This window comes from Fundulus heteroclitus, chromosome 5, assembly GCF_011125445.2.
Source record: "Fundulus heteroclitus isolate FHET01 chromosome 5, MU-UCD_Fhet_4.1, whole genome shotgun sequence".
NCBI lineage: Eukaryota > Metazoa > Chordata > Actinopteri > Cyprinodontiformes > Fundulidae > Fundulus > Fundulus heteroclitus.
In genome coordinates, this window is record NC_046365.1 from 39,781,047 (window position 1) to 39,804,991 (window position 23,945).

The 23,945-nt window shown below is 44.3% G+C and overlaps 1 protein-coding gene across 5 annotated transcripts in view; it reads left to right on the forward strand.

The window, feature by feature from the left end:
* The window catches only part of bnc2 (basonuclin 2), a 210,839-nt gene that overhangs the window by 152,288 nt on the left and 34,606 nt on the right, over positions 1-23,945 (forward strand). For all 5 annotated transcript variants that reach the window (XM_036137581.1, XM_036137582.1, XM_036137580.1 and 2 more), the window contains 2 exons: positions 1,918-2,020; positions 3,956-4,191. In XM_036137581.1, coding sequence (XP_035993474.1) covers positions 1,918-2,020; positions 3,956-4,191 — 339 coding nt within the window. The remainder of the gene's footprint in view (positions 1-1,917; positions 2,021-3,955; positions 4,192-23,945) is intronic.

Sequence of the window (23,945 nt, forward strand, 5' to 3'; positions counted from 1 at the left end):
TAAAATATTTTTTTTTGTCAACCTCAAAAAAATCATCATATCCCAAAATATTTATTTTCTTCTACAAGATTCCTTAAAAAAAGATATCAGCTGTGTCTAACTTACTTAAACTACAAAGCTCTGATTTGCTTTTACACATCTGCCTTGTGTTTCAAAGACATTAGAAAATTTGCTGCCTTAAGAAGATGTTGCTCCACCATTACCTTCCTACGCATTCATCAGGATTTTAGGAATGTCAGAAGGTTCTGCTGCTGCACTAATTTTTCCCCAACGACCCTTAATCTCAAGAAACACTATGCAAAAGCTCTGTCTGCACAGACGAAGATTTGAATGAAAACATCCCGATTTCTGATTAATTCTGCTAAAATATTATTTGACCACTTTGGGGGCAATCACACAGGATTAGAATTTCATCCCTTGATGGGCAGTTAATCCTTAGATTTGGGGATTAAAAACAGATCACAGTGAATACCACACCCAAGAACCCAGCACAAATGGACTATTGAAACCAGCAGCGCGTCAAGAGCAACACCAATACGCCGAGGAAATGAAAGAACTTGATGCTCCCCCAAACCCATTTCATTTCTTCACGTTCCGACCTGCATAACACAGATTAGTTATGCAGGTTATAAGCCTGGCGTGACAGAATGACAGGCTGTTTGTCGTAATCAATCATTGTGGACCAGAGGTGACGTCAAGCTGTGAGAAAAAGAAAGAGAGGGGTCTGTTACAAGGTCTCACTGCCATTATAAAAAACAAAGTTAAGATATTTAAAGAGTGGACATTTTTAAATTTGTTCTGTAACAGTAATGATTACAATTGGCATGGTTAGCATTGCTAACAAAACATTTTCTGCCTTTACTTCCTAAAGAGTTTGTAGACTTGTATCTTATTCAATTAAATTTTATTTATATAGCGGCAATTCACAACATGTCATCTCAAGGTTCTTTCCAAAGTCAGCTTCCATCAGATCCTCCAGGTTGGTGAGAAAGTTTCCTCTCTAAGGAAACCCAGCAGGTTGCATCAAGTCTCTCCAAGCAGCATTCACTCCTCCTGAAAGAGCGTAGAGCCACAGTGGACAGTCGTCTGCATTGTTGATGGCTTTGCAGCAATCCCTCATACTGAGCATGCATGAAGCGACAGTGGAGAGGAAAACTCCCCTTTAACAGGGAGGAGAACCTCCAGCAGAACCAGAACCAGGCTCAGTGTGAACGCTCATCTGCCTCCACCCACTGGGGCTTAGAGAAGACAGAGCAGAGACACAGAAAGCACAGAAGCTCACATTGACCCAGGAGTACTTTCTATGGTAGAGAAGACAGAGCAGAGACACAGAAAGCACAGAAGCTCACATTGACCCAGGAGTACTTTCTACGTTAGATGGTAATAGCGGATGATCTGCCTCCCCTGATGATGTCACAGCTAACAGAACGCCAGGCCAGCTGTACTTACTATAAAGAGAAGGAGAGAAAAAAACAGACTCTTACCAAACTTTTATCCCTGAGATTTTCAAAAAGTTCTTATCATTTCCACATCTAGCATTTTTCCTGACGTTAGAGGCAAACACTTCAAAATGGATGAACGCTTTTCTGTTATACTCCATGTTTTCTGCTGAAGCCTCCCTCCCCATAGTTCATCAGCTGGCAGCAGGAATGAAAAGCCGACACATGGCTCTGTGGAAAAATTGTGTTTCTCTTGTTGGATCTTCTCTCACTGGTCTTCATTTACAAACAACTCATTGATAACAGGGCGTGATCTTTTCCATGTGATGCATTTACTGATAAATAAATTATTTTTTTTATGTTTCCATCCACCTGAACAAACCCAATCAAACCCCTGGCAGTTTCTCAGTGCATCTCCAGTTATCGTCTTTATTCTGTCCGGTGACTGACCGCCGCTTTGCTTCTTGTGTTTCTGCAGGCCATTCGGTGCACGCTGGTGAACTGCACATGCGAGTGCTTCCAACCTGGAAAGATTCACCTACGGACATGTGACCAGTGCAAGCATGGCTGGGTGGCTCATGGTAAGAGAATCCCAAATGCTCGACTGTAAAAATAAATATTAGTGCACCGTGACGGTCCTGACCTGCACGTCCATTTTTATTCCACACATGGAAAAGGACCGTGTTTGTTCTGCTTTGGGACGTTATGCTACAAAGTTGTTTTTATCTTATGCACAAAATAGTCCCTCAAAACTAAGGAGACATTTTGAACTTGGACTTGGAGCATTTATGGCTCTTTATCCCGGCTTTTGTGTTGTTGTTTTTTTATTGCTGTTTGTGCATCTCTGAAAAACAAGAAAAACATTTTTTTACGGGGGAGAAAGTGAGGTGAGGGACCACACCTTATCCGTTTTATTACGCAGGTAAAAGAAAAAGGGAGAAGAGGGAGAGAAAGTACAAAGCGAAGGAGGGGGGGGGGGGAGATAAAAGAAAACACCTGTTTGGCTTTGGTCCGCACCAGAACAGGCTGCGAGGCCTTCAGCGGCTCGCACAGGACCCCATTGACTATTTTTTAATCTCTCCCTCTGAACTGAGCTGTCAGGCACACATCTCTCCTCTCTCCCCCGCTTTTCATTTCATGTCGGCATTGGCAGGGACTCTGACAAGTAGTTCTTCATATTTTATTATGTTCGTGTCTGGCTGCGCTGCCGTTGTCAGGCGAAGGCCTGTCCCAGGATCAGAGAGAGAGAGAGAGAGAGAGAGAGAGAGAGAGAGAGAGAGAGAGAGAGACGCAACCAGGTGTCACCCAGACAGGCAGGGGAGGGGGGGGGTGAAGTAAAGGAAGAAAGGAAGGACTGAGACAAAGAGGACGAGTCAAACAGGTGTCGCCCAGACAGCCAAAGAGTGGAAAGAGGTGACTGAGGTTGCACAGTAGAGCTAATAACAAATCTGCTGTACCTAAAGCAGCATGTCAGCCCACCTGCCCTCCAGCTGCAGTTTGGTCTGGTTTTCTTTTTTTTTTTTACATCAGAGTCAGTCCATAAATCAGGGTTCTTTAAATGCATATGGGTCAAAAATAGTTTAGTACGTTTTCCCTACGCCAGTGGGTTCAAACTCAAAGCCTCCAGGCCCGCTGTCCTGCAGCTTTTAGATGTGTCCCTTGCCCCGCACACCTGAATCAAATGGCTAAAGCTCCTCATTAGCATGCAGCCACACTCCGCAGAGCGCTTAATGAGCTTATGTTGGAGTCAGGTGTGTTGAAGTAGAGAAGCATGGAAAGGACATCAGCGCTCCAGGACCAGAATTTGAGTCCCAGACTGACGGAGGGTCAGCGTATCAGTAAAGATAAAGAAGGGGTGTGCGTTTAGTTTACCCCACGTCACTCCCATACCGCAAATGAGAAATGGGTGCAACCAATTACCAGTCACCTCGTTAGAGATCTGATTTAATCTAAATGCCCAGTGAAGCAGACGGGTCAGGGAGAAAGGTGTGGAGATGTCTACAGCTCTGAGATAAAAATCCCCGGGCAAAGAAGGCGATAAGCAGAGAAGTCCAGGGTAACTCTGGAGGAGCTGCAGAGCTCCACCGCTCAGATGGAACACTGTTGGGAGGACAAATATTAGTCAGGTGATAAAAAAATGGGCCTTTTTATTAGTAAGAAAGCCATAGGAAGTTCTGTTTGCAGTTTGCTTGAGACTAGGGGGACATGGCAAACATGTGGGAGATTGTGCTTCAGAGCGATGAGGCATGCAAAATGTCATGTGTGGATAAAAATGGGCAAATATCGCACCTTCAACAGACCATCCATCCTCCCATCAGAGTCGATGGGCAGATAGATGGAGCTACGTACAGGAAAAAACTGCAAAAGGGTCGGCCCCACGTTAGATTAGATGGAAAGAATGGCAGTAAGTCACAGGCTGGATTAGAGACAGGAGAGAAATCTGAGCCACTAACTCTCGGCATTTGCTGCACATTTCCTTCTCCTCCTCACCTTGTCACCCGGTCGTCTCCCTGCAGCCCTGGACAAGCTCAGCACCCAGCACCTCTACCACCCGACCCAGGTGGAGATCGTCCAGTCCAACGTGGTGTTTGACATCAGCAGCCTGATGCTGTACGGCACCCAGGCGGTTCCCGTCAGGCTCAAGATCCTCCTGGACCGCCTCTTCTCCGTGCTCAAGCAGGAGGAGGTGCTGCACATCCTGCACGGGCTGGGCTGGACCCTCAGAGACTACGTCAGGGGCTACATCCTGCAGGTCAGTGGCGGCGACAAACACGGCGCGGCGCGCACCCTGCAGCCGTTATTAGCGGCCATTACTCCCCCTGCTCAAAAGTGGATCCGTTGCGGACAATTTTCAGCTATTTCTGAAAGAGTGTGTGTGGGGGGGGGATACCGGTGATCACTACCATCACTTTCTCACCAAGATAGTGCACAAATTTCTCTAACTAGCTGTTCAGAGAGGTATCGATCGAAAGCGCAGCAGTGACAATCAAGGCCACTTCAGCCCTATTGCCAGTCCATTTTCCCAACAGTTTCCCTGCTGTTACTCCCGCCTCGCTTTGCCCCCGTTTTCCTGCCCCTCGAAAAAAAAAAAGAAAGAAAAAAGGAAAAGAAAAACATAGTGGAGAAAAATGTCACGCCAGCAAACTATAAAACCACTGTAGTGTTTCCTCTCCACCATCCATCCATCCAGCCGTCCCTCCATCCACTCGTCCCTCCCAGATAATTGCAGACAGGCGCGTTTCTCAATCAACGGTGCCGAGGTTTTGGTGTTGAAACCCAAACCAAAGTGTTCCTGAATGAATTAGTTAACAGTGACTGAACATGTGCATGTGGTTAGCCCTATGTGTGTGCATCTGAGTGGGAGCCGCTGCTTATCTGCATGCCTGCGAGGTTCCAGGCTTCCAGCGCTGTAAGCTGAACAGCATGGTGGGTGCAGGCTGGCCTGTAGGTGGAAACGGCTTCACCACTAATTCCCTTACATATAACCTAATATATTTGGCTTTAAGTCTCAATATGAGTTCAAATGCACTTAGGTAAAGGATTTTTAAATAATTATATTGACAGGGATGGATAGAAATCAGACTTATATTATGGAAAAATTCTTCTAGTTGAAAAAAATATCTTTTTATACAAAAATTTACACAGTTGGAATAAAGAGGATGTGGAAATCTACTACATAAAATTTGGAACTAAGCTAATAATTATGTTAAAAGGACATTTAATAGTTGAAACTGTTAAAGGAGATTAATTCAGATGCTGTATTTGCCTTAATAGACATTGTGATTTTAATCTGCAGAGTAAATAACATATTTAGGTTTGTTTCCTAAATGAATTGATAAATTAACTAGTTGACACAAAACATATAAAACAAAAAATACCCCATACATTAAACCAGAATTGGTATTTGGTTAAATCAAGTCTTGCCCTATACTTAATAATGGATAAATTATAATTTGTTAATTAATTAATGCAACAACTTTACACATTTCATCCTTGTTAATACTTACATGATAAACAGGTTATTGACTATGTTGAAAGCATTTTGAGGTGTAATTACAAAAATAAGATATTTTATGTCATTCTGGGGCTGTTGTTTGAATATTAATAATAGAAGCATTATTATCAGATTCCTATGTATGTTGTGGACACTATATAAATTGTTAATAAGCAGAATAAAGAAGTTTTTTTATTAATTAATTCAGGGTTGGAAGGAACCTGGTGCTTTTTCAGGTAAATGAATCCATTATAAACATTTTACTAATTAAGTTTTCAAACACTTTGTTGACCCACATGTAAAAATGGTTAAATCCAGTTCATTAAGAAGTAATATCTATAAACAGGAGGACCAAAGTGGACTGGCTCATTGAGCTTTTTTTCACCATTCCCGTTCTATCTAATGTGCCATAACCTTGTTTTATTGTTCATGAAGTGTTTATGGTTGAATAACAGCCAGATAATTACCTATCTATAAATCCTTTATAAATGTGGTATTACTGCTGCAGATTTTAGTCTTCTCCCTGAACAACCTGACTGGAGGCTGTGTTTTCCAGCCGGGCGTTCAGCTACTGGGAGAACTGTGTTTTTATCAGCTGGGTCTAATAGTCAGCTGGTGGGAGCACTGTTGCTCAACGGCTCCGCCTCATGTCACGCTGCCGCCTAAATCCTCCAGATCTCCTCAGAAGGGCTTCAAAGGGGCCGCGGCCGCAGAGAAGCAGCCAGTCACTTAAGGACAGTAAGCGCTGGTTGCACGGCCCTATTAGCCTGTGAGTAGCTATGAAATTTAATCATCTTCCCGGAGCCTCCGGGCAACGCTTTATGTCAGGGGTGTGTTCCCCGCCACCACGCCACGCTAGATGAGAGATAAAATGAGGAGAACAGCATTGGAGATGATGGATAATAAGTTGTCTTTTTAATAATGATGTCGGGGGACATCGTTTGATGATAAATCGCGTTACGGCAGCAGATCGCTGCGTGCGGGCTTTTAAACGCTGGCTAATGGTGATTTAGGATTTAAGGAAAAGCCGTTGGCACCACCTGAGTGAGATGATGAGCTGTAACCGAAGCAAACATCCGTCAGGTAATCCTGCTTCAGCGTTTTATTTATTTCTTTATTTTTTTTAGATCCCTCTCTTCCTTCTCGTCATGTGGTTTGAATAAAGTGCCCCAGTTAAAGAGTTTAGTCTCCATCTTCTCCTTTACGTTCCTCAGGTGTGGATCATCCCGCTGAAGCCGAACTGAATGTGTTTCTCAGACCTGCGAGCAGATTGATTTAGCTGAGCTGCATACTGTGAGGTGGAAATAAAATAAAATAAAAAAAGCACCTGAGGTCAGGATTACATTGCTCCATCTGGATTGATCTGTGAGTGAGTCACACGCCTACGCTGCCGTCGTGCGTTACTACACGGATGTATAAGACCGTCACGCGTGTGCCGCTTACTCACATCCGTCCTGCCTCAGCATCTTCCAGCTCCGTTTGCCTTTACCTCATCGCGGCTGCGCTGTGCAGCCAGGGTCTGCAGAACATTCAGATACGCTGCTCCCATTCATAAGATAAAAGGAGAGGGTTTGCGTGAACGTTCATGTCCTGTGAAAATGTTCTGAGCAATTAGTTTCTCACCAATATCAGCTTTCATGCTCTCCGATCGGAAAAATAGCAACAAGTTTTTACTGAAGCTGATTTTGGCAATTTAAAAAAAAAAACACCCCTAACATCTCATACGGATTTTCTTCCTTGTTTATTGCACTGCTGTCAGTTTTGCAGTAACCAGAAAAAACAGGTTGATGCAGAATTTAAATGGTGTAAAAAAAAAAACTAAATTCTGGCTCCAGTAGAGATGCACCAATCAGGCTTTTTATAAAAGGTTTTAATTCAACAATTAAAGGTCCCTAAAAAAAAATAGATTTAAAGATTCATCCCCATTTCTCCCTGGACCTTTAAGAGACTAAACTCGATTAGATTTTTATTACACGCATAAATCAATACAATCGATGGACGTCCTGTTTATTGGTGCGTTTACAGACTGAAAAAGTTTTATACATCCTGATCAGGGGACAGAGCTGACCAGATTTTTTATTTTTATTTTTTTTACATTATTCACCAGGTTCTGCTTGTTAGGTTCTGCAGTCGAATGTCTTTCATGGGGAACATTAATAATAAAAATACTTAGAACAGCATTGTCTAACCGCCTGATGAAGAAGTGACACAACTCACAGGAGCTTGCACATTTTTGAGACTGGAGTTGATTTAAGTTGCTAGAAATAATTATAGAAATTGATAAATTAAAAATAGATTTTAAATGCATCAGTGATTTGTTGTGCAATAATAACATAGGCTAAGCATATCCTCTCTCTTGAGTTTAAAAAAAACACAGCAATCCATTGGCAAGAAATAAGAATCGACTCATTTTCTCTTGATATTTTCTATAAAATATTGCAGTAATATGAAAAAATAAACCTGACTCCAGTTAAATCAGAGTTGGCAAATCAGAAATCGTTATCGGCCATGAAATAAACGTTTTATTTATCTGCTACAGGTTAGATGCTGACTGCCTGTGATAGCTCCACAGAACCCCCTATCAGGAAATTCCTAACCCTCATTTAGGTATTAAACAGGAGCGATTTGCTGTTGGCGGTCAAACTATCAGAGCTTTAACACCGTGCTTCAGAACTAAAGCCATAAAAGTTCAGACTGGAGGGTTTTTTTTTCTGCGTTCTGGTGAGTTTTTACCTTAAAAACTCTATTTCTCTCATATAGATAACACTTTAACAACACAAGCACATTCGTTAAGGAGCAGAACTCCTCTCCCTCCACTCTGGTTGCAACCCCTCGCCCTTCATCCTCCCCCCCCTCCTCCTCCTCCTCCTCTCCTCGGTTGTTTCCAGAAAGCCCCTCGGCCAACGCGCACCAGATGCCCCCCTCGCGCCGCCCCGATTCCTGAGCTTGTCACCGCTTACTCCTCTGCTGCACGCCGACAGATGGAATAGCAATCAGCGCGAGTCTCTGTGTCTCAGCTACTGTCTCCCACACTCCTCACCGGCTATTTCGCCTCCCGCTCCCCGATCCCTCGCCGAGCCGAAAAAACAAGAGCGCGAGCGGAGAGAGCCAAGGTGTGGGCCGAGGCCCAGGCTTTCCTGAGCGACATTCGCAGTAATGTTCTGTCCTTGTAGAACATTGGGCTGCTTCTCTTTTATGAGATGCGGTTTCTCTGACTCCGCGCGGCTTCCAGGAGGCCCAGATGGAACCGCTAACAGCAACCACACACACACACACACACACACACACACACACACACACACACACACACATGCACATACATGCCGTACGCACACAAACAGACCCTAACCCTAATTGCACACACACTCGCAGGAATGCTTATTCAAGCTATCGGGGCGCACACAGGCGGCCGCAAAATCACACTCAACTAGCCCAGCGGTTGGCAGACGAGGGGCTTTGTTTGAGCTGAGCATGGGATCTGCTTTAGGTTAATGACACAGTAAAAGATTCTCAGGTTTTCCTATTTATCTGCTCTCTTGGTGCTGCTCCTGCAGCCAGATAGTGAGGAAGAGGGGGTGCTGGAGGGCTGCAGGGCTGCAACCCTTTTACAGTTTTTTTTTTTTTTTTTTCCCCCCTCTTAAATTGAAACTGTAATGTTGTACATGTGTACTTACACATGTGGAATATTGGGTGTAATTATGTGGATTAGGGTACAGCAGTGTTTGTGTAGGACAGGAAACCATTTCCTCTTGCAGGTGGGCCCCGGTGAGGGTAGAAGCTGGCATCTGTGTTGTGGTTTCCCCGGGTATTTATTGAGTTGGAGCCACATTTCTACATTTCTGCCGTCTTTGTTCCCCCCCCCCCCCCCTCCTTTCGTTTTTTGCCGCCGACGCCCCCGCAACTCTGCGCGTTTCTCGTCTCACACTTTGTCAGCTTTTGAAGGTCGCCGTATCTCCCGATGCTCGCCTGAGAAACTTCCATTTTAGGCAGTCCGTTTGTGCGGAACAACATTTTTTTCGGACAAAATACCCCCCCCACCCCCGTCTCCAACCTCCTGCGTACGGCACACTTGTAACCCCGACTTTCCTGCTGTCCTCCCGTCCTCCCTCTCCGCCCTCCATCACCTTCCCGCTCTCAGAACCTGTTTTCTGTTATCACGACTTAATGCCTCACCCTGGGAGATGGATGGGGGGGGGGGGGGGGCCTTCTGCTACGGAGGAAATTCTTACGTTCATATGGTTATGATTTGGTGGGGAGGTCAGCCTCAATTTTTGCTGGAAGGCTTACGGTTGGCTGTGCGCTTGGCCGTGCTGGGCTCCAAGCACTTCAAAGACAGCCGGTGTACTTAATCAAGGTGAATCTCTTGACCCCCCCCCCCCCCCTCCCTCCCTCATGTGCACACAAACACACAGTCATCCTCCCTACTGCTTTTAATGGGGTCTTTTTCCCTTTTTTTATTCTCTGCCTCTTATTTCTTTCTAAGAAAGAAGCTGATTTGATTTGAGAACGAGGAATCGGTCAGAGAAAATGAGATTATTGATCCCCATCATTTAAGATAATGAGTAACGTTGAAATAAAGCCGCTTGATGCACGGTCGGGATTTCCCATTTCTCCTTGAGGTCGGACCGGCCAATCGTTCCACAACGGACCATAACTCATAAAAGGCTAATTGTGACGCGAGTTCTTCGAAAGAGGAGCAGCCGCTCTGAACCCAAAGATTTCTTATCAATGTAATCAACCCTGAGAAAATGTTTTTCTTAACACGTTCGTTTGCAGCAAAGTTGATAAAGCTGAGCCGTTTTTCTCCTTTTGATGTTGGCACAGAGGCTCAGCGCCTTAACCATCATGGCCGACCACCAAAAACACTGAGTTTGTGCTGGAAACTTGAAACCGCAGGAACAGGCCAGCACATCGGGAGAAGAGTGTTTTTAACCATGTTTATTCAGAAAGTGCAAAGCCTTTTTTTATTTTAGGTATTTTGTCAAGGAGGCTGATAAACAGGAAAAGCCAAATAAGGCGGACCCGTAAGTTCTGGTGCGAGCTTCGGGTTCAGAGTAATGGCCACAGAGTCAGGCAGCGCTGCAGACTTAGCAAAAGCATCTTAAACCAACCCTGATGATGAGCAGGAATTTAAAAAAGGTCACTAAGTGTTAAACATGCCGGTCAGCATATCAGTTTGAAACAGAGCGTCTCCCTCAGGTCCAGCTCCCTTTTCCCATCTCCTAAATGAACATCAGGGTCCAGGTATGAAGGAAAGTCCTGATCTTTATTAGAAAGTCTTAAAAAAAAAAACTATTTTACACAGTATCATAAACAGCATTGATTTCTTGGTGTTTGTGTCAAACAGAATATTTTAGTGGGATGGAAACCTTATTTTGTGCATTAAGCCACACGATCCTAAGCCATTTCTGATTTTTTTATCAAACCCAAAAGTTCACACTAACCTGCTCGCTGTTTGTTGACGTGTTAACAGGCTGAAAATAATCCGAATTGTTAGTTATAGCGTGTTATAAGTGTAGTTTTTCACCGTCAGAGACGTTCAGAGAAAAAGTCGCCTGCTCCAGTATTCTTATAATTGACTGGTGCATCTCTAATTAAAACCTCCTTTCATGCTGGACTACATAAACTAAGCGGCAGAAGCTATGAACCCCGTCCTGCTTGCAGAAGCAGTAACCTCCTTCGCTGTCGCCACTCTCACGTCTTACAAAGCTCACATCAAGCTCCTTACACGGGTCCTGGCCGTGCCAAATCCTCGGTCGCTCACCCCTGAATCCAGAACTCAAGCCTCAAATGAATCCAAGCTGGAGGAGCGAGGTTATGAGCAGGTTAGCTTGAATGCAGGAATTTGGAGAATAATTCCCTCTATATTGGATTTGGAAGGCAGTCTGAATTTTACCAACAAGGCCTCACAAGTTCAGCGCGGAGACTAAAATAATAGTGTTAGAATAATGATATGAAGCCATTTTTTTTTTCTGGTTTAGAAAGCACATTTCTAGGTTATCTTATGAAGGTTGTGGCCACAGTAACTTTGAAAGTAGCACATTTCCTACGCTCTTGATCAGCTCAGCTCTTTCTGATTGAGCTTTTTTTTTCTATAACTCTGGAGTTTTTGCCCTTTTTTTGTACAAATTGCAGCCATTCGGCTCCAACCTTGTTCCCCTGCAGGGCACCACTAACTTTTCTGCTATAACATTTAACAAGCATAGAGAGAAGGGGACCTCTGGCCGTTCCTGTTTTGCAAAATCTCTTTTCCATCGTACCGAGTCCTCTCTCGATCCTCTATTCTTCTTATTTCCTTACAAGTCACATGTGAGGACTGGAAGTTGATTTTGTGGTCGGTGAACCTTTTCTCTGTGGATTTGGCCGTGTGTTTTGGATCATGCTGCGGAATGATGGCCCATTTGCAGTTTTCTGTCGGAGTCCACCAGACTGTGTTTAAAAGGTCCTGGTATGGCGATGGAACTGTGCATCCCACCGTACATAACACGGCACATGAGGGGCTTTCCAACATATCCATTCTTTTTGTCAGTGCCTGACCCACCTGGAGATTTTGTTGCAAAAAAAAACAAAAATCCTATTTTCCAGTTAAACTCTCTGTAGTATTTAGCAGACGCTGTGGTTTTACATTTGTCATGGTAGGAAAGAAACATTTCTTGCTTCCCAAAAACTGGTTGGTCTGTCGGCAGCATCTAATGGTTGTTCTCTGTCGATATATATATATATATATATATATATATATATATATATATATATATATATATATATATATATATTTACTTTCTTCCTACTTTGGCCATAAATTATTAAAAATGTAAAGTTAACCTTTAGAAAAAAATCTTAATCATAAAAATTGCTGGGGCACCAGTGATTTTGTAAACAAAAATATAGATATTTTAGTTTTCTTAAACTAAAGGCTGCATTGTTGTGTTTTAAGATAATTTCATTGGAATGAATAATGAATTTCCTTTGGCCTGTTAGAGGCTGCTTTATGAGAAAACTATTTCTTTCTGCTATTATTACAGATCTGTTTCGTAGAAAGTGTGAGAAAACAACTGAAAAAAAAAAATCAACTGATATAATTTAATTTTGTCTTGCGAGCAAAGGTCATTGTGTTTCAGATCTCCGGATTCTGTCTGTAATTCCTTTGAAGATGCTCTAAATAAAGCGATTGCATGTGAAGTTTTTCACCTTAGGGTAGATTATGCACTTGTCCCAGAGCTGTGTGAGAGTTGCTTCGGTGAAATTTGCACGCTGTGCCGGGCGGGGCGAACGCTGGCAGGGAAACGACCCGTTTAACATACATGGTGAGGTCCAGGAGCTGCGAAGGAATCTCAGGAGGGGTTTTATCAGCTAAGCTACGCACACAGGGAGCGCAGGAGCGCCACCTTCTTAACCATTTCCCTCACAAAGCCCCGTGATAAGGCTGACTTCAAAGCCATCTAGCCAATCTGCCAGCTTTATTGGAGATGTTGGTTTGATTCCCTGAGCTTTGTCTCTTCCCATGCACCCCCCCCCCCCCTCCTCCCATGCATAAAACTTCCTTTCAGCCTCTGAGTGACGTTGCTGCCCTCGTTTGCTTCATACGATCCTAAAGTGCAGAAGAAACTCCGTCAGTGCCTTCCCTTTTCCTCCTTTACTGCCCGTGAACGTCTGCGCTGACTCCAGGTTCTAGCGGGCTCTAAGTGGAGTTCACTTCTGGGTCCAAAACCCACCACAGCTCCACTGACCTGCTTACATTGTGAAGGCTGAGCTGGGCTGACAATCAACCGTAGTGAAAAGAGATTTACAGTTAAAATGTGCACAAACGCTCTGCGTTAATTAGCCTTTTTTTGTTTCATTTCATACCAATAAATCTAAAGTTCTGTTGATTTTTCATTTTATGGCAGTCCACTGCTCCCTGAGGGATGCAAAATTTCTATTGCAACAAAGATCATTGTTATTTTTATTATTATCTGAAAGAAAAGGTGTAATAAACTCTTATTTTTTTGGTCTGATCTCTGTTTAGGCCAGAGGATTCTTACTTATTACAGATTATGGTCACTGATCATGACGCTTAAGTAACCTGGAGTCATTTCTCTGCAGTGGAAGTGCAGAAAATTACTTTAAATCGTTGGTTGTCAAAAGCAGATATGAAACATCTCCCTGGTGGGAAGGGATGGAAGAGTTCATTTTATGCCTGAAAATCTCACAAACAATCCAAACTGCAAAGGTGTTGAACAGGGACGGAGCGGAGCGACCAGGACCGCTGCAGAAAAGGTTTCCCCAAATCAGTCATGAATAAATTAGCTTTTTAAAATCATGAATTTTGAATTATAAAGGTTTTGCATGGAAGCTGCAAACTTGATTATGAGAATAAAAGGGAATATTCTGGGAAAGCAACAAGTCCTCTGAGCCTCCCAGGAGAAGCTCCCATCTCCCGAGCTGAAACCCGGGACCTGCCGGCATGTTGTTTGGATTTTTCTGCACCTTAGCCGATCTCGGTCCTCTTGTTATAATTACCTCCTCAAACTGAACCCCCCCCCCCCCCTCTCTCTCTCTCTCTCTCTCTGTCAGTGTCCCTTGCTCCTTGTACCTTTTTCATAAGTTATAATATCCTGTCTTTCCTGCGCTGGGAGGAGGAAATAGCTTCTGAATGCTGAAGTAGTTCGTCGGGGGGGGGGTTGCAGAGAGCGGCTTGTTGTTGTTGCTGCGGGAAATTGAATTTTACTTCAAGGTCAGCGACACTAATGACGGTGTGGGAAGGTGTTGATGTGGCGCAGCTCTGGTTTGTCCGGCCGCTTCCTACGGCATCGATCCGGACCACAGATTCGAGGCCCGCATCGATTGTCCTGCTGAATTGTTCAGAAGAGCTGTGGAAATTACTGCCGCGGTCACCCAGGACTGTTGGCACTTCGGGTTCCTGTAGACAAACACATAATTAAAGGTTTCAGATTCGGCACTCAATAAAAGCAGACGGAGCATTTATGAATCCATCTGCTGCCTTCGTTATCCCTAAGAGGAACAAGGAATCCCTCCGTCTTTGGTTTCCCCGCCTTGCCGAAACGCAGTCGAGCTATCCGCCGCCGCCCTACGGTGTGAGCGAGTGTGTGTCACTTCCCACACAAATGGAAACATTTAGACACCGAAGTGTGTCCTGAGGTGAGAGCTGCAGAAGCTCTCACTCATAAAGTAGCGGGGAGGCAGCCTGTGGAGGAAATGAGCTCTGCAAACTGGAGGAGGGAGAGGAGCCCGACACACACCGAAGGACCTCACACACAGGCAGGAACCCCACGCACGCACCTCTGCGTTTAACGTCCTCTGCTGCAGCGCGACGCGGCGGTGTCGCCGGGGAAAGGGAAAAACACACAACGACTCCGTTCCGTCCACGCCGTGCCGCCGCGGTCAAAGGGTGAACTGACCCCGCCGTGAACCAGCAGCAGCAGGAGCGAAGCACCTGTGGAGCTGCAGACTAGATGTGGGAGAGTCGCAGAGATATAATGGAGCCTTTTCATCAGAGTGCCTTGCAAAAACATCCACACACCAACAGCCTTCAATGCACTTTATTAGGTTTTTATATGGCAGGCCAACAGAGACAAAAAGCGAAAAAAAATAGGAAGTGGATGGAAAATGACACATGCTTTTCAAAAAAACACTGTAATCAATTTTAGAATCAATTTAAATTTAAAAGTGCACAACTGAACGTTTACTGCATTTTTGCACCATTATTATTTTTCACTGCCAATATTGAACTTTTCAAATTAATCCCATTTTTTTCCACCATTATCTCTGCACTACAAACGTGGCTTAACATTCTTCCGCACACTTTTTTAAAAAACGTTTTTCTCCTGCACTGTTGTCTTATTTCAATTGCAATCAAATTTTTTTTTGTATGCGCTTTGTGCATACAAAATTACAATAAAGTTTAAAGTAAAGTCTAACATGGTGAAAACAAGTTGATTTAGAGCTGAAAAAAATCCAATCATGGCCTGAATAAATGTTTTACTTAGTACACGGAGTCCGCATGAGTCACAAAAAGAACTTTTTGGCACACATGCAAAATGTTTTGTGGCAGGAAAACTATGCTGCACATCACCCTGAACACGCCGTGCCTCCCATAAAGACAAGGGAAAACAGCTGCACTGCAAAGACCTCGGGGGGTGAAGCATGGTGGTGGCAGCATCATGCTGCGAGGAAAATGTGTTTCTTTAGCAAGGAAAGACGCAACGTGTCGCTTCCACTTCGCTCTTCTGCACTACTTAGCAGTCTGCGGCTGCAGCGTGACCAAACTGAAAGCTTTTCTTTGGAACTGAAGGCTTTCGGACATTTTGAGACACGTCAGCCCCCTTACTCGCTCCCCTCCGGCTCTTCTTGTTCCAGTGTTTATTCTCTTCGTAGTTTTTTTTTTTTTTGCTTTTTGCCTTCATTAAGTGCGAGGACAAGCGCCAAAGGTGCAGGAAGCAGCCGACCTGCACGGGGGAAAAGACCCAGCTTCACCCCGACCAGTCGGTCTGGCCGCAGCTCACCTGAGATGTCGGAGGAGAGGCGGGGGGGTGGGGGGGGGGGCAAAGCTGCGGAAGGCTGCTCACTTCACTGTGAAGGACCCAGTAAACTTCAGCACTCCGGCTTAGCTCGGTAATTGGTATTAGCATCCAATACAGGCTTAAAGAAGCTTTTTTTTTTTTGGTTTATTTAGCTGTTTTTATCTTCAGCTGTGCCAATATACAATCAGTGCATTAAGTGGTGAGCAAATAGAATCAATTCATCCAGTTTTACGCAGATGAGCGCAGAAAACGAGGCGTGAAGCAGCCGCTCTCTGTGTTTGGAGTGGCTAATTAGGAGCTCATTACAAAGCTCCTCAGCATGGCGCTATCCTGATTGTTTATTTGAATTTCACCGAGGTGAAGGGGGCTGAGAGCGATGCAGGGAGAGGGGGACTAATAGTTGTAATAAATGGATAACTAACAGGGAGAGACGCACATGTGCGGCGTCGGTGAGTGCCAGCCCCCGGGCAGCCTACAAAACGCCTCTTGTAAAAGTGAGGAAAGAAAAACTCAGCGCAGGGCACATGCTTGGCTCTGCGTCCTCTTAAAGAGCGTCTTATTAAACGTCTAAGTGGCTGAGTGCCGGACCACCAAGTGAGCTGTGCTGTCACTGGCACAGACAGGATATGATCCACTGTCCCCCATTTAAAGCCCGACAGCGGCTCGGTTCCCAGCACTCACCGCTCCGTCTGCCAGCGCACATCTAATCCAGGGTTTTCTTACCGTTACATGTTGCATTTGTGCCAGATGAACGAGGCGTCTTGGTTTTTGTCATGTTTGGTGATGCTCTAAAAGCAAAAAGCTGAAAGCACGGTCCCCATGTAGACGGATATCTGGGAAAACGAGTCAATTTCAATGCGGTTAGGCCTTTCATCTGCACGAAAACTCTGTTTTACATCTTTAAAAATGAACGATTGTGAAAACTCCGGCCAAAGTGGAGATTTGCTGATTTAACCTGTACAATAAATATGTGTCTAACAGTATTAAACTGGACAAATTTATCAATCCACAGCATCACCGGTCCTTTACTTCCCACTGATGTTACCTCGGCACCACGTGGCATTTCCCGTCTCCACCTCAGTATCGACCCTTCAAAGTAAAAGCATACACGGCTCTAAACGTCACAGTTGGTTCAGATGCTTTGTTTTTGATACGTTGAGGTGCGAAGGAGGAAGAGTGCTCTGAGGTCGGCTGTTTTGCTCTAACTCTCCCTGCCAACACGGACACACAAAGCTGTTCAACATTCCTCGCCTCAGCTGGGATGCTGCTGCACTGCTATGCATGTTGCATATTGTATTATCGAATGTTTTGCGAATATTGCGTATTCTATAATTGTGTGTTGTGTAAATAGGCCGGAGTTTTTCCTTCGTTCAATATTTACTCTGGTATTTACTCTTTTATTCTATTCTTGGTGTGTCTTTAGAGTTAACTTTAGATTGGACCGGTTTGCTCTTTTTTCTCGTTAATAATTGTGTTTAACTGTCCGCATAGTTTGTCACACCCAGATGTCCCCCACTGCGGGACAATAAAAGGATTCTTGTTCTTATTCTTTATTTTGGAGGATTCTGACGGGCCGACATGGGTTTTTGCCCCCTAACCGTTTTACAATGTTCAGTGGTGAACTTGGAAGGGTTTATGTAGAGGAAACTTTAAAAAAAACAACCCCGTGTTAACGATATTTTTAAAAATCATTTTGGTAAAAAAAATTGATTTATAATGACCCGGCTACGCGTGTACCAGGCCTAAGAGAACAGGACATGGGGCATGGATGGAGAAACACTGAGGGAAGAGAGGAGAATGACATTGAATCGGCAGTAAATGTGAGAATGTGGAGCAGTCCCTTATGGCTAAAGCCAGCATAGAGTAGTGCAGTGATGCTGCACACTGCCTGTCAGCTGGCTGAAGCGAAGCCATTTGACTTCCACCCCACCTTTTAGACAAACATGTTTGTTTAGAAATATCTACAGCGAATAAACATTCAGTTGTTACATGAAAATCAAAGAAAACAATAAAATAATACCATTTAATTAAATTATTTGGGAGATTTTTGCATTTTCAGGGCATTTAACACAATTCGTTGATAAAAGTTAATTAGCTAGACAAATAAATTGGCTCTGTGCAGTTCAGAACAGCTGACAATGACCTTCAAGAAGTTTAGTCTTAAATCTTGTTTTATTTGGCCTCTTGCCATGTAAAATTTCAGTTTTTTAGGAGCCTATTTTAAAAAAAAAAGTAGTTTACATTGTTCAGGCCACTTGTTGATTTTTCCCTTCACTTTTGCAGCTTGTATAGAGCAGAGCGGAGACTTTTAAACATGATAATGTGCTGTAGTTTCCTCCAGTGTGTGTGTGTGTGTGTGTGTGTGTGTGTGTGTGTGTGTGCGGCCACAAACAAACTCCCTCATCTTGCGGATCTGAGGCGCAGTGCCAGCTGTTACTCTGGTGCCAGGCGTTGCCTTATCTCCTCCCCAGCACACGCACGCACGCACAGACCTGCATTTTTACCGGCGCGTGCGCGTGGAGCACAGCCTCGCTGTGAGAGCCGGTGCACAGCCGCTCACACTCGCTTTAACACAACGATCTGCCCTCCAAATAAACAGAGATAAGAGCAGGAACGCTGCAGCGCAAGGCCCCAAGAGGTACAGAGCTATTACAGGGAGACCACAGTCGCGTGGCATTTGTGTGTGTGTGTGTGTGTGTGTGTGTTCAGTCAGGTTTGGGTTTATGTAGTGCCAACTGGACTGCAGACCTCCTCAAAAAACAGCTCAGAGTTGTGTGCTTGGCTGCTGATTTCAGGCACCGAGCACAGCCGGCTTCACAAATAGAGACGATGGCAGCGGCGAGGTGTTACCCTCCTCCCCGACTTCCTGTCAGAGTCTTTGCCACCGACGCTCCGACCCTGTGATCTGACACGGAGTTCACAGCAAGGCTCCGAAACAATGTGCCAAAGGGCCCTGACAATCCGACAAAGTCTTTGTCAGAGCCACCGCCTCACGTTAGGAATTCAATCACACCTCTGTGGAGCGCCGAGGCCTACTTGAGTATGGGGCGTGTGTCTGCTGCCTGATCCCTGACAAGAATCCAGCCTGTTCAGGTGACACAGTACAAAGCGTTTTCTTACCTTGCCAAGCCGACAAACCTAATTAGGGTGGTAAAATTCCTGGGATCAGTCCTAGATCAAGTCTCCTTAGTACCGGCAGCCGAATGCCCCGTATCCCCCAGGAAACGTACATCTCCAGGTTTCCACTGATTTCCCAGATTCCCAGGCTTGAACACTGAACGTGTCGCTGAAAGTAGCAGTTTCATCCAGGTGAAAAGGTAAAAATGGATGTCATGGAGTACAGCACTCTCAAAGTTTCAATGTTTGCCTATTTCACTGGGATGTTCTGTGCCGGCCTGACGTGGAAGGAAAGTTTTACACGGTTCTAAACCGGAGTCCTTAAAGTCTGGTGTGAATATGCGTTCAGCTCCCCTTAGACAGTAAAACCACCTTTTGCTGCAATTACAGCTGCAATTCCTCTCCGCTGTGTTTTATCTTTGCCTAATTCTTCTCCTTGCAGCATAATCTCCGCTGGGTTTGGGTTTAGACGTTGCCTGAACCATTCTAACACACAAACATGCTTTAATCTAAAATACTCCCTTGCTTCTCTGGCTGCAGCTTCAGGGACGTCGTCCTGCACGAAGGTGAACCTCGGTCCCGTCTCGAGTCTTTTTCGGCCCCTCACAGGTTTTCTTGCCCTGTGTGCATCTCCGTTCGTTTCCCCAATAACTCTGGCCAGCTTCCAGGTCCCCACAGCATGATGCTGCCACCACCGTGTCTCACAGTGTGGTTGGTATGTTCATGCTAGTGGGCACTGTTAGTTTTTCCTGTAGTGTTTCATCGGAAACCAACTGGTTGCAGTGGATTTTAACTAGTGGTGTCCAAAGACAGAGGCCCTCCACACATTTCAGATATTTTGTGGTTAGAGAAAACTCTTAAAATCATTGGATGATCGTCCTTCTGTTTCACAAATATCCTTTACTTTGCATTGGTCTGCTACATAAGATAAAAAAAACAACTCATTGCAGTTTTTTAACACGAACGTCTGTGTCCAGCTGTTGGAATCGTCTTTGCTGCCGGTGTATAAATGTCTCTGTTAGGTCAGAGTTGCCCTTTAATTGTAGTGATCTCACTTTTTTTTTTTTATCCATGTCAGTTTCTTAAAAAGCCACATTCAGCTCAAAATCTCCTTGTTTTCAGCACAGCATGATTTAATTGCTAAAAATAGGAGGTTTAGGGAGCTTTTCTCCAGCGTCTCTCCTGTGTGCAGCCCTGGAATGAATTCCTCGGCATTATGACCACATCAGTTGTTTCAGCGCTTTGAAATGAACACAGTCTCTCTTTCTTTCTCTCTCTCTCTCTTTTTTCTGCCGTTATCAGAATGTCAGCCCAGCCACCTTCTCCCTTTATGGTCATGTTTTTTGCTAATCTTGCTACTGGCCTGTTACGTTTTAAGTCAAAACAGGTGTTGCACGTAGGACGTAATCTTGTATTAGCGCGAGCACTTGGGCTCACGGTCCTCCAGGGCAGTGTTTTCTTTACGGATGCCTTTCTCCGCCACGGGGCCTACGCTGTGTTTCATCTGAGGGTGAGACTTGAAGAACAAAAACAATGAAGCTGTTTTTGTGTGGGTGACATTTCACAAAATGACTTGCTAGAGGGCAAAGAGTATTCCTGTTACACGTCTGCGCTGTGGAAGACTCATGTGTCCAAACTGAAGGAGTCCAAACTCAAATCGTGCTCAGTGTGAGTCAGCCCGTCCACCCTGTTAGCTGCTAGGTGACTATTATGGTCTGCCTTGAAATAAATGAGATACAAAGCCACAATAAATCTGGCATCTGAGCCAAATATAGTTTCTTATTTAGTTATTTTAGCCTCCCTTCTCCCTCCCTTTGCTTCAACTCTTCTTGTTTTGTGCAAATTTTTTAAACCACCTCTTATTTTTTTACTCTAAGCAGCTAAACTTTATTCTTTGTTGGTCTCGATCATTAGTTCTCTACACTTTTTTGAACATGTTTCATAGTTTTTCTCCAGACCTTGCTGTTGTTTTCATTTCGCTCTTTTTTTTCTTTTTCTTTTTTTGCCTGACCATGAAAAGATTCTTTACTGGAAAAAATGTGAGAAGCTAACAAGCGGAGATCAACAGTGTCAGGCCCAAAAAACTATCTACAGCAGTGTTATCGCATCTAAAAGGCGACTGATACCTCTTGTGTATCTTTGCATATTAAGATGCATCTATAAGAAAATAATTCCTCAGTAGCTCCTTCCTACAGGATTTGACACAGTGAAACTAAATCCAGGCTGTCACAGATTTCTTGACAAGTTAGAAAAAAAAATTATAATTTGAGTTTTTCGTGCTCTGAGATGCCAAATCTATACAGCATATATGCACCGCTACTACAGAAAAAACATCAGTGCTATCCAAATGTTGCTGCAATTACCCAAAATCTATGCTAATTAACCTCATCGTATGCCATGCCGACTCTCAGTCTGCACTGAAGAAGATTCACTCACCTCTACATGCTGAATGCCTGCTGGACCCTATAGTGCATTGAACTTAGATCCTCAGGTTCATTCTTAATTGGGGGGGGGGGTGAGACTGTGACGATACCCCGTCCTGATTAAGGTACAACACTAAGAATATACACACCACTACACTAGTGCAGGGGTTCCCAAACTTCTCAGCCTGCAACTCCCAAGATAACAGTGCCGGAGATTTGTGAGCCACTTTTGGCAGGTGGGATTTTTGTTTTCATTTTTTGGGGGAGGAAACCTGTGAGAATAAAGTCGTAAAGTTACGAAGATAAAGTGGTATTTTGATAAGAACTCTTACAAAAAAGTTCAGCCTTCCCTCTGCGTTAAAATGAAAAATGTCTGCTAAAGTTATACATCAGTATCAAGTCATATCGCGACCACCAAGTGGGTCCCGACCCCCACTTTGGGAACCCCTGCTCCAGTACGCCACACAGAACAGGAGTGGTAGAACTCGGTTTTTCACAAAACCTGCTTTTTTGCGCTCACGTTTACAACCCTGTAACATGTTTTAAACCCCCAGCATACATGGCAAGGTGGGAACGCAGCTTAACATGGGACTGGAGAGATGCATCGTCCTTCTGTGTGCCTTTTTTAACCTCATAGTTCTTTGGGAATCACCCGGTTGGTGCTATACTGTCTGTCTATCATTCTGCCTTTGAGATGTTTCATTAATCCAACCAGAGGAGGCTGGGAAAAAAAACAGGCTTCTTTGTGTCAGGCTGCACACCTAAAGATCAAATTGCATCATCGTTTGAGTTTTGGAGACTTTTCATGACTGAACGAGTCGAAGGTCAGAATCAGGCGACTAAAATCAGATACAGCACTGAAAATGTTTTGAAAAAGCAGCCAAAGTCTGAAGAAACTGGAAAAACAAAACTTTAGGACCTTGGAAAACCATTACTTAAGACAACATTCAAAGATTGCAAGAAAGTTTGAAGCCTCACAAGCAAAATCTAAAGAGGTGAGGAATTGTTAAAGACTTTTTTTGCATGGTGCTGTATGTTTAAGGGCAGAGATTAAAGGGAGGACTTTGCATGGCTGAAGAATGACCATTAGTCAAAACTGAGCCGTGCCAAGCCCTCTGCTCGGTCCTGTTCTCTGTCTTTCAATCTGTTGCATACACAGCATCCTCGGGTTGAGCAAAGCTCTGCAGATACAACATGTGGATCATCAAACACGCTAAAGGAGCACTCCTCTGGGACGTCAGCCCATCCATTCACATCCCCCCATGCTGATTCCAATGCAGAAGAAAACGATATTTCAAAATGTGAAAAATGAATAAATAAAACTAAGGTCCGACTACTTTTGGCACAATAGCCGCACTTGAGCTTTCCAAGTATGCATCTGGGGAGGGGATCTGGTGGGACGGCGCTGGAGTCGGCTTGGAAGCGGTAGAAACGGATGTCACAATGGAAATTTATATGGTGTGCTTCGGGGAGCAGCGGCTGTAAATTGACAAGTAATGCTTGTGAGCAGCGCTGCCCGTCTGTTTTCCTTTCCCTCATCTTTTATCTTTTTCAGCTCATCTTTTCTTCTTTTGCTGTTCCTTTGCACATCTCCCCCCCCCCCCCCCCCATCATTGTCGGCCAATAGGTGGGAACTGATGGCTCGGCTCACACAGGAGGGAAACTGACTTGTATTCCCGGTAGTGAACGGCCGATAACGTGAAGTACATCTGAAGCAGCTATCTTTGCTCTCTTAACAAAAGCAATGTTTTATTTGGATGTATTTGACTCTGGAGAGGGCCAACAAAGCTGAACGTGACATGAAGGTGAACTCTAACTGGATCACAGCAAAAGCAAATGTAAAAATTACAGACAAAAAAAGCATAAAGGGAAAAAGTCTTCCATTCCCTTCATGTTTTTTATGTATTTCTTTAATGAGGAAGTCAAGGCCTTAAGGCTTGAGGCTGAGTCTGTGTAAATGGCGACATAACTGTGACTTGCTTCTTTAACAATAATGCAGAGCCTTCCGTTATCGTCTACGCTTCCTGGTCGCATCGAGCCACCGTCGCCACTCTGCAAAACTGCAGCAGTTTGCATGAACCCACAGTCCTAAAGCCCCGACGATAAAACCCTAAGGCTGGAGACAATACCGAGGGAGAAGAGAGTGTTCTGAGTAGAGATCCTGAGCCTTATTGTCTCATGTTGTGATTTAATGTGGGTGATGTCGAGCCGTTCTTTAGGCCTTATCAAGGTCTTATATAGCCTTTGCTGCTTTTTACTGTGCATTTAGCCCCTAATAATGAATATATCTTTAAAGAATTGGTTAAATCTGGCCAGTCTTCCACGTTACAGGACATAGATGTTTGACAACCACCTTGTTGGTGCAAAATATTATGCATTGCGGAGCGTGTTTTCCTTGGCATTCTTTGGATTTAGTAAAAGATATGGTAAATTAAAATTTAGATTTTTTTTT